The sequence below is a fragment of the Chiloscyllium punctatum genome, unplaced genomic scaffold (genome assembly GCF_047496795.1).
Source record: "Chiloscyllium punctatum isolate Juve2018m unplaced genomic scaffold, sChiPun1.3 scaffold_1555, whole genome shotgun sequence".
NCBI lineage: Eukaryota > Metazoa > Chordata > Chondrichthyes > Orectolobiformes > Hemiscylliidae > Chiloscyllium > Chiloscyllium punctatum.
In genome coordinates, this window is record NW_027311289.1 from 20,647 (window position 1) to 31,517 (window position 10,871).

Here is a 10,871-nt window from a genome sequence, read left to right on the forward strand (position 1 = left end):
AACGGGGAAGGGGTTTGGGGTCCATGGGGACGGTGTAGAGTGGGAGGGAACGGGGAAGGGGTTTGGGGTCCATGGGCACGGTGTAGAGTGGGAGGGAACGGGGAAGGGGTTTGGGGTCCATGGGGACGGTGTAGAGTGGGAGGGAACGGGGAAGGGGTTTGGGGTCCATGGGGATGGTGTAGAGGGGGAGGGAACGGGGAAGGGGTTTGGGGTCCATGGGGACGGTGTAGAGGGGGAGGGAACGGGGAAGGGGTTTGGGGTCCATGGGGACGGTGTTAGAGTGGGAGGGAACGGGGAAGGGGTTTGGGGTCCATGGGGATGGTGTAGAGGGGGAGGGAACGGGGAAGGGGTTTGGGGTCCATGGGGGACGGTGTAGAGTGGGAGGGAATGGGGAAGGGGTTTGGGGTCCATGGGGACGGTGTAGAGCAGGAGGGAAGGGGGAAGGGGTTTGGGGTCCATCGGGACGGTGTAGAGTGGGAGGGAACGGGGAAGGGGTTTGGGGTCCATGGGGATGGTGTAGAGGGTGAGGGAACGGGGAAGGGGTTTGGGGTCCATCGGGGACGGTGTAGAGTGGGAGGGAACGGGGAAGGGGTTTGGGGTCCATGGGGATGGTGTAGAGGGTGAGGGAACGGGGAAGGGGTTTGGGGTCCATCGGGGACGGTGTAGAGCGGGAGGGAACGGGGAAGGGGTTTGGGGTCCATGGGGGTCGGTGTAGAGTGGGAGGGAATGGGGAAGGGGTTTGGGGTCCATGGGGGACGGTGTAGAGTGGGAGGGAATGGGGAAGGGGTTTGGGGTCCATGGGGGGACGGTGTAGAGCAGGAGGGAACCGGGAAGGGTTTTGGGGTCCATTGGGGACGGTGTAGAGCGGGAGGGAACGGGGAAGCGGTTTGGGGTCCATGGGGACGGTGTAGAGCGGGAGGGAACGGGGAAGGGGTTTGGGGTCCATGGGGACGGTGTAGTGCAGGAGGGAATGGGGAAGGGGTTTGGGGTCCATGGGGGACGGTGTAGAGCGGGAGCGAACGGGGAAGGGGTTTGGGGTCCATGGGGGACGGTGTAGAGCGGGAGGGAACGGGGAAGGGGTTTGGGGTCCATGGGGACGGTGTAGAGCAGGAGCGAACGGGGAAGGGGTTTGGGGTCCATGGGGACGGTGTAGAGCGGGAGGGAACGGGGAAGCGGTTTGGGGTCCATGGGGGACGGTGTAGAGCGGGAGGGAATGGGGAAGGGATTTGGGGTCCATGGGGGACAGTGTAGAGCGGGAGGGAATGGGGAAGGGATTTGGGGTCCATGGGGGACGGTGTTGTGCGGGAGGGAACAGGGAAGGGGTTTGGGGTCCATGGGGACGGTGTAGAGTAGGAGGGAACGGGGAAAGTGGTTTGGGGTCCATGGGGACGGTGTAGAGCAGGAGGGAACGGGGAAGGGGTTTGGGGTCCATGGGGACGGTGTAGAGCGGGAGGGAACGGGGAAGGGGTTTGGGGTCCATGGGGACGGTGTAGAGCGGGAGGGAACGGGGAAGGGGTTTGGGGTCCATGGGGGACGGTGTAGAGCGGGAGGGAACGGGGAAGGGGTTTGAGGTCCATCGGGAGGGAACGGGGAAGGGGATTGGGGTCCATGGGGGATGGTGTAGAGTAGGAGGGAACGGGGAAGGGGTTTGGGGTCCATCGGGAGGGAAAGGGGAAGGGGTTTGGGGTCCATGGGGAACGGTGTAGAGCGGGAGGGAATGGGGAAGGGGTTTGGGGTCCATGGGGAACGGTGTAGAGCAGAAGGGAATGGGGAAGGGGTTTGGGGTCCATGGGGGCGGTGTAGAGCGGGAGGGAACGGGGAAGGGGTTTGGGGTCCATGGGGACGGTGTAGAGCAGGAGGGAACGGGGAAGGGGTTTGGGGTCCATGGGGACGGTGTAGAGTGGGAGGGAACGGGGAAGGTGTTTGGGGTCCATGGGGGGACGGTGTAGAGCGGGAGGGAACGGGGAAGGGGACTGGGGTCCATGGGGACGGTGTAGAGCAGGAGGGAACGGGGATGGGGTTTGGGGTCCATCGGGACGGTGTAGAGCGGGAGGGAACGGGGAAGGGGTTTGGGGTCCATGGGGGGACGGTGTAGAGGGGGAGGGAACAGGGAAGGGGTTTGGGGTCCATGGGTGGACGGTGTAGATCAGGAGGGAACAGGGAAGGGGTTTGGGGTCCATCGGGACGGTGTAGATCAGGAGGGAACAGGGAAGGGGTTTGGGGTCCATGGGGGACGGTGTAGAGGGGGAGGGAACAGGGAAGGGGTTTGGGGTCCATGGGGGGACGGTGTAGATCAGGAGGGAACAGGGAAGGGGTTTGGGGTCCATCGGGACGGTGTAGAGCAGGAGGGAACGGGGAAGTGGTTTGGGGTCCATTGGGGACGGTGTAGAGCGGGAGGGAACGGGGAAGGGGTTTGGGGTCCATGGGGGACGGTGTAGAGCGGGAGGGAACGGGGAAGGGATTTGGGGTCCATGGGGACGGTGTTAGAGTGGGAGGGAACGGGGAAGGGGTTTGGGGTCCATGGGGACGGTGTAGAGCGGGAGGGAATGGGGAAGGGGTTTGGGGTCCATGGGGGATGGTGTAGAGCGGGAGGGAACGGGGAAGGGGTTTGGGGTCCATGGGGGACGGTGTAGAGCAGGAGGGAACGGGGAAGGGGTTTGGGGTCCATGGGGACGGTGTAGAGCAGGAGGGAACGGGGAAGGGGTTTGGGGTCCATGGGGATGGTGTAGAGGGTGAGGGAACGGGGAAGGGGTTTGGGGTCCATGGGGGACGGTGTAGAGCGGGAGGGAACGGGGAAGGGGTTTGGGGTCCATGGGGACGGTGTAGAGCGGGAGGGAACGGGGAAGGGGTTTGGGGTCCATGGGGGACGGTGTAGAGTGGGAGGGAACGGGGAAGATGTTTGGGGTCCATGGGGGATGGTGTAGAGCGGGAGGGAACGGGGAAGGGGTTTGGGGTCCATCGGGGACGGTGTAGAGCGGGAGGGAACGGGGAAGGGGTTTGGGGTCCATCGGGGACGGTGTAGAGCGGGAGGGAACGGGGAAGGGGTTTGGGGTCCATGGGGACGGTGTAGAGCGGGAGGGAACGGGGAAGGGGTTTGGGGTCCATCGGGGACGGTGTAGAGCGGGAGGGAACGGGGAAGGGGTTTCGGGTCCATGGGGGACGGTGTAGAGTGGGAGGGAACGGGGAAGGGGTTTGGGGTCCATGGGGGACGGTGTAGAGCAGGAGGGAACGGGGAAGGGGTTTGGGGTTCATCGGGACGGTGTAGAGCAGGAGGGAACGGGGAAGGGGTTTGGGGTCCATGGGGACGGTGTAGAGTGGGAGGGAATGGGGAAGGGGTTTGGGGTTCATCGGGACGGTGTAGAGCGGGAGGGAACGGGGAAGGGGTTTGGGGTCCATGGGGACGGTGTAGAGCGGGAGGGAATGGGGAAGGGGTTTGGGGTCCATGGGGACGGTGTAGAGCGGGAGGGAACGGGAAGGGGTTTGGGGTCCATGGGGACGGTGTAGAGCGGGAGGGAACGGGGAAGGGGTTTGGGGTCCATGGGGACGGTGTAGAGCGGGAGGGAACGGGGAAGGGGTTTGGGGTCCATGGGGGACGGTGTAGAGCGGGAGGGAACGGGGAATGGGTTTGGGGTCCATCGGGGACGGTGTAGAGCAGGAGGGAACAGGGAAGGGGTTTGGGGTCCATGGGGGACGGTGTAGAGCGGGAGGGAACGGGGAAGGGGTTTGGGGTCCATGGGGACGGTGTAGAGCGGGAGGGAACGGGGAAGGGGTTTGGGGCTCATTTGGGGACGGTGTAGAGCAGGTGGGAACGGGGAAGGGGTTTGGGGTCCATGGGGGACGGTGTAGGGCAGGAGGGAACGGGGAAAGGGTTTGGGGTCCATGGGGGACAGTGTAGAGCGGGAGGGAACGGGGAACGGGTTTGGGGTGAATGGGGGACGGTGTAGAGCGGGAGGGAACGGGGAAGGGGTTTGGGGTCCATGGGGGACGGTGTAGAGTGGGAGGGAACGGGGAAGGGGTTTGGGGTCCATCGGGGACGGTGTAGAGCGGGAGGGAACGGGGAAGGGGTTTGGGGTCCATGGGGGACGGTGTAGAGCGGGAGGGAACGGGGAAGGGGTTTGGGGTCCATGGGGGACGGTGTAGAGCAGGAGGGAACGGGGAAGGGGTTTGGGGTCCATCGGGGACGGTGTAGAGCGGGAGGGAACGGGGAAGGGGTTTGGGGTCCATGGGGGACGGTGTAGAGCAGGAGGGAACGGGGAAGGGGTTTGGGGTCCATGGGGGACGGTGTAGAGCGGGAGGGAACGGGGAAGGGGTTTGGGGTCCATCGGGGACGGTGTAGAGTGGGAGGGAACGGGGAAGGGGTTTGGGGTCCATGGGGACGGTGTAGAGCAGGAGGGAACGGGGAAGGGGTTTGGGGTCCATGGGGGACGGTGTAGAGCAGGAGGGAACGGGGAAGGGGTTTACCTGATAGAGATGGTATAATGACTTCAGTGTCGCCCCCTGTGTCTCTCACCAGGAACTGTTGAACAACACCCCCGAGAACACATCGACTTCTGCTCACTGGAGTCTGCTCTCCATCTTTGCAACACCTTCCTCAACGCAACAAATCAAACTCTCCACCAAAAAACCCCGCGTCGGAAAACTGACTCAGCAAAGGTACGGGGGGGTGGGGGAAAGGACAGTGTATCTAACACACCCCGGTCCCAGAGAGAGAGAGGGGGGAAAGGACAGTGTATCTAACACACCCCGGTCCCAGAGAGAGAGAGGGGGGAAAGGACAGTGTATCTAACACACCCCGGTCCCAGAGAGAGAGGGGGGGGAAAGGACAGTGTATCTAACACACCCCGGTCCCAGAGAGAGAGAGGGGGGAAAGGACAGTGTATCTAACACACCCCGGTCCCAGAGAGAGAGAGGGGGGAAAGGACAGTGTATCTAACACACCCCGGTCCCAGAGAGAGAGAGGGGGAAAAGGACAGTGTATCTGACACACCCCGGTCCCAGAGAGAGGGGGGAAAGGACAGTGTATCTAACACACCCCAGTCCCAGAGAGAGAGGGGGGAAAGGACAGTGTATCTAACACACCCCGGTCCCAGAGAGAGAGAGAGAGAGGGGAAAGGACAGTGTATCTAACACACCCCGCTCCCAGAGAGAGAGAGAGAGGGGGGGAAAGGACAGTGTATCTAACACACCCCAGTCCCAGAGAGAGAGGGGGGAAAGGACAGTGTATCTAACACACCCCGGTCCCAGAGAGAGAGAGAGAGAGGGGGGAAAGGAGAGTGTATCTAACACACCCCGGTCCCAGAGAGAGAGAGAGGGGGGAAAGGACAGTGTATCTAACACACCCCGGTCCCAGAGAGAGAGAGGGGGGAAAGGACAGTGTATCTAACACACCCCGGTCCCAGAGAGAGAGAGAGGGGGGAAAGGACAGTGTATCTAACACACCCCGGTCCCAGAGAGAGAGAGGGGAAAGGACAGTGTATCTAACACACCCCGGTCCCAGAGAGAGAGGGGGGGGAAAGGACAGTGTATCTAACACACCCCGGTCCCAGAGAGAGAGGGGGGAAAGGACAGTGTATCTAACACACCCCGGTCCCAGAGAGAGAGAGGGGAAAGGACAGTGTATCTAACACACCCCGGTCCCAGAGAGAGAGGGGGGGGAAAGGACAGTGTATCTAACACACCCCGGTCCCAGAGAGAGAGGGGGGGAAAGGACAGTGTATCTAACACACCCCGGTCCAGAGAGAGAGAGGGGAAAGGACAGTGTATCTAACACACCCCGGTCCCAGAGAGAGGGGGGAAAGGACAGTGTCTATAACTGTGTGCGTGTCTGTGTGTGTGTGTCTCTGTGTGTGTGACTGTCTGTATCTGTGTGTGTGACTGTGTGTGTATCTGTGTGTGTGTGTATCTGTGTGTGTGTGTATCTGTGTGTGTGACTGTGTGTATCTGTGTGTGTGTGACTGTGTGTGTGACTGTGTGTGTGTATTTGTGTGTGTGTGTGTCTGTGTGTGTGACTGTGTGTGTGTGTGACTGTGTGTGTGTGACTGTGTGTGTGACTGTGTGTGTGTTGTTGTGGGTGTGTCTGACTGTGTGTGTGTGACTGTTTGTGTGACTGTGTGTGTGTCTGTGTGTGTGACTGTGTGTGTGACTGTGTGTGTGACTGTGTGTGTGTGTATATCTGTGTGTGACTGTGTGTGTGTGACTGTGTGTGTGACTGTGTGTGTGTGTATCTGTGTGTGTGTCTGTGTGTGTGTGACTGTGTGTGTCTGTGTGTGTGTGACTGTGTGTATCTGTGTGTGTGTGTGACTGTGTGTGTATCTGTGTGTGTGTGTGACTGTGTGTGTGACTGTGTGTGTGTGTGTATTTGTGTGTGTGACTGTGTGTGACTGTGTGTGTGTATCTGTGTGTGTGTGAGACTGTGTGTGTGACTGTGTGTGTGTGTATCTGTGTGTGTGTGTATCTGTGTGTGTGACTGTGTGTATCTGTGTGTGTGTGACTGTGTGTGTGACTGTGTGTGTGTATCTGTGTGTGTGTATATCTGTGTGTGACTGTGTGTGTGACTGTGTGTGTGTGTGACTGTGTGTGTGACTGTGTGTGTGTTGTTGTGTGTGTGTCGGACTGTGTGTGAGTGTGTGTGTAACTGTGTGTGTGTCTGTGTGTGTGACTGTGTGTGTATCTGTGTGTGTATCTGTGTGTGTGTGTATATCTGTGTGTGACTGTGTGTGTGTGACTGTGTGTGTGACTGTGTGTGTGTGTCTGTGTGTGTGTGACTATGTGTATCTGTGTGTGTGTGTATCTGTGTGTGTGTGTGAGACTGTGTGTGTGTGTGTGTATTTGTGTGTGTGTGTGTGTGTGACTGTGTGTGTATCTGTGTGTGTGACTGTGTGTGTGTGACTGTGTGTGACTGTGTGTGTGACTGTGTGTGTGTGTGACTGTGTGTGTCTGTATCTGTGTGTGACTGTGTGTGTGGCTGTGTGACTGTGTGTGTGTATCTGTGTGTGACTGTGTGTCTGTATCTGTGTGTGACTGTGTGTGTGACTGTGTGTGTCTGTATCTGTGTGTGACTGTGTGTGTGTGACTGTGTGTGTATCTATGTGTGTGACTGTGTGTGTCTGTATCTGTGTGTGACTGTGTGTGTGTATCTCTGTGTGACTGTGTGTGTATCTATGTGTGTGACTGTGTGTGTGACTGTGTGTATCTATGTGTGTATCTCTGTGTGTGTGTGTTTGACTGTGTGTGTGTATCTGTGTGTGTGACTGTGTGTCTGTATCTGTGTGTGACTGTGTGTGTGACTGTGTGTGTGTGTATCTCTGCGTGACTGTGTGTGTGTGTGTATCTATGTGTGTGACTGTGTGTTTGTGTGTGACTGTGTGTGTATCTATGTGTGTGACTGTGTGTGTGTGAGACTGTGTGTGTATCTATGTGTGTGACTGTGTGTGTGTGACTGTGTGTATCTATGTGTGTATCTCTGTGTGTGTGTGTGTGACTGTGTGTGTGTATCTGTGTGTGTGACTGTGTGTGTGTGACTGTGTGTGTATCTATGTGTGTGACTGTGTGTGTCTGTATCTGTGTGTGACTGTGTGTGTGTATCTATGTGTGTGACTGTGTGTGTATCTATGTGTGTGACTGTGTGTGTCTGTATCTGTGTGTGACTGTGTGTGTGTATCTCTGTGTGACTGTGTGTGTATCTATGTGTGTGACTGTGTGTATCTATGTGTGTATCTGTGTGTGTGTGTGTTTGACTGTGTGTGTGTATCTGTGTGTGTGACTGTGTGTCTGTATCTGTGTGTGACTGTGTGTGTGACTGTGTGTGTGTGTGTATCTCTGTGTGACTGTGTGTGTGTGTATCTATGTGTGTGACTGTGTGTGTGTGTGACTGTGTGTGTATCTATGTGTGTGACTGTGTGTGTGTGACTGTGTGTGTATCTATGTGTGTATCTCTGTGTGTGTGTGTGTGTATCTGTGTGTGTGACTGTGTGTGACTGTGTGTGTGTGTGACTGTGTGTGTATCTGTGTGTGTGTGTGACTGTGTGTGTGTGACTGTGTGTGTATCTATGTGTGTATCTCTGTGTGTGTGTGTGTGTGTGTGTGACTGTGTGTGTGTATCTGTGTGTGTGACTGTGTGTGACTGTGTGTGTGTGACTGTGTGTGACTGTGTGTGTGTGACTGTGTGTGTGTGACTGTGTGTGTGTGTGACTGTGTGTGTATCTGTGTGTGTGTGTGACTGTGTGTGTGTGACTGTGTGTGTGTGACTGTGTGTGTGTGTGACTGTGTGTGTATCTGTGTGTGTGTGTGACTGTGTGTGTGACTGTGTGTGTGTGACTGTGTGTGTGTGACTGTGTGTGTGTGTGACTGTGTGTGTATCTGTGTGTGTGTGTGACTGTGTGTGTGTGACTGTGTGTGTATCTGTGTGTGTGTGTGACAGTGTGTGTATCTGTGTGTGTGTGTGACTGTGTGTGTGTGACTGTGTGTGTATCTGTGTGTGTGTGTGACAGTGTGTGTATCTGTGTGTGTGTGTGACTGTGTGTGTGTGACTGTGTGTGTGTGACTGTGTGTGTGTGACAGTGTGTGTATCTGTGTGTGTGTGTGACTGTGTGTGTGTGACTGTGTGTGTGTGACTGTGTGTGTGTGACAGTGTGTGTGACAGTGTGTGTGACTGTGTGTGTGTGACTGTGTGTGTGTCCCTCTCCCCTGACAGACCCAGAGCCTGGTGAAAGATGCCTACGTTGTCGAAGTGTCGGATAATACCCGCAAACTGAGACATATCTTCCTGTCTCCCGAGTTGTTCATCTGTGCCAAACTGAAGAAGCAGCCAGGGTAATGGGCACTGTGCCCCTGTGTGTGTCTCTGTCTCTGACCACCCCCCTCCCCCCCCCCCACCGCGGTATCACTGCCCCACCCTCACCCACCCAGTCTCTCCCCTCCAGTCTCTCTCTCTCTCTCTACCTCCCTGTCTCTCTCACACTCGCATCTCTCTCTCTCGCTCTCTCTCCGTCCCCAAATCTCTCTCTCTCTCCCCCCCAGTCTCTCTCTCTCTCTCTCTCACTCTCTCTCTCTCTCTCCCCCCCACAGTCTCTCTCTCTCTCTCTCTCTCACTCTCTCTCTCTCTCTCCCCCCCACAGTCTCTCTCTCTCTCTCTCTCTCTCTCTCTCTCCCCCCCAGTCTCTCTCCCCCCCCAGTCTCTCTCTCTCTCCCCCCCAGTCTCTCTCTCTCCCCCCCACAGTCTCTCTCTCTCTCCCCCCCAGTCTCTCTCCCCCCCCAGTCTCTCTCTCCCCCCCAGTCTCTCTCTCTCTCCCCCACAGTCTCTCTCTCTCTCCCCCACAGTCTCTCTCTCTCTCCCCCACAGTCTCTCTCTTCCCCCCCCAGTCTCTCTCTCCCCCCCAATCTCTCTCTCTCTCCCCCACAGTCTCTCTCCCCCCCAGTCTCTCTCTCTCTCCCCCACAGTCTCTCTCTCTCTCCCCCACAGTCTCTCTCCCCCCACAGTCTCTCTCTTCCCCCCACAGTCTCTCTCTTCCCCCCCCCCCAGTCTCTCTCTCTCCCCCACAGTCTCTCTCCCCCCACAGTCTCTCTCCCCCCACAGTCTCTCTCCCCCCACAGTCTCTCTCTCTCCCCCACAGTCTCTCTCTCTCCCCCCACAGTCTCTCTCTTCCCCCCCCCAGTCTCTCTCTCTCCCCCACAGTCTCTCTCCCCCCACAGTCTCTCTCTTCCCCCCCAGTCTCTCTCTCTCCCCCCCAGTCTCTCTCTCTCCCCCCACAGTCTCTCTCTTCCCCCCCCCAGTCTCTCTCTCCCCCCTCAGTCTCTCTCTCCCCCCAGTCTCTCTCTCTTCCCCCCCCCCCAGTCTCTCTCTCTCCCCCACAGTCTCTCTCCCCCCACAGTCTCTCTCCCCCCACAGTCTCTCTCTCTCCCCCCCAGTCTCTCTCTCTCCCCCCACAGTCTCTCTCCCCCCACAGTCTCTCTCTTCCCCCCCCAGTCTCTCTCTTCCCCCCCCCCCCAGTCTCTCTCTTCCCCCCCCCCCCAGTCTCTCTCTCTCCCCCACAGTCTCTCTCTCTCCCCCCACAGTCTCTCTCTTCCCCCTCCAGTCTCTCTCCCCTCTCCCCCCAGTCTCTCTCTCTGCCCCCACAGTCTCTCTCCCCCCTCAGTCTCTCTCTCCCCCCCAGTCTCTCTCTCTCTCTCTCTCTCTCCCCCCTCAGTCTCTCTCTCCCCCCTCAGTCTCTCTCTCCCCCCTCAGTCTCTCTCTCTCTCCCCCCAGTCTCTCTCCCCCCACAGTCTCTCTCTCTCCCCCCAGTCTCTCTCCCCCCCCCAGTCTCTCTCTCTCTCCCCCCCCAGTCTCTCTCTCCCCCCCAGTCTCTCTCTCTCTCTCTCTCTCTCTCTCTCCCCCAGTCTCTCTCTCTCTCTCTCTCCCCCCCCCAGTCTCTCTCTCCCCCCCAGTCTCTCTCTCTCTCTCTCCCCCCCAGTCTCTCTCTCTCTCTCTCTCCCCCCCCAGTCTCTCTCTCTCCCCCCCAGTCTCTCTCTCTCTCTCTCCCCCCTCAGTCTCTCTCTCCCCCCCAGTCTCTCTCCCCCCCAACCCCCCAGTCTCTCTCCCTCCTCCCCCCCCCCCCAGTCTCTCTCTCCCCTCGCGGGGGGGGGGGGGTTGGGTGGTTGAGGATGTGGGGAGTAGGGGAGGGGGTGATGGCAGGGTGTGGTGTTTCGGTGGAGGTGGGGAAGGTGTCGGCTGGGTTTCGGGGGGATGGGGGGGTGGGGGACGTGAGTGACGAGTGTCTGGTCTATCTCCCCCCCCCCCCCCCCCCCGGTGAACAGGAGACAGCCCCAGGCGAAGTGTGAGTGGTACCTCCTGGTGGAGGAGCTGAGTTTACAGACTCCCAGCGAGATTCAGCTGA

At 58.5% G+C, this 10,871-nt stretch overlaps 1 protein-coding gene across 1 annotated transcript in view; it reads left to right on the forward strand.

Annotated features, from left to right (window-relative positions):
* LOC140475342 (active breakpoint cluster region-related protein-like) overlaps positions 1 to 10,871 on the forward strand; it is a 28,537-nt gene extending 17,666 nt beyond the window's left edge. Inside the window, exons 4-6 of the mRNA XM_072567769.1 lie at positions 4,514 to 4,653; positions 8,693 to 8,811; positions 10,792 to 10,871. Coding sequence (XP_072423870.1) covers positions 4,514 to 4,653; positions 8,693 to 8,708 — 156 coding nt within the window. The 3' untranslated portion in view covers positions 8,709 to 8,811; positions 10,792 to 10,871. The remainder of the gene's footprint in view (positions 1 to 4,513; positions 4,654 to 8,692; positions 8,812 to 10,791) is intronic.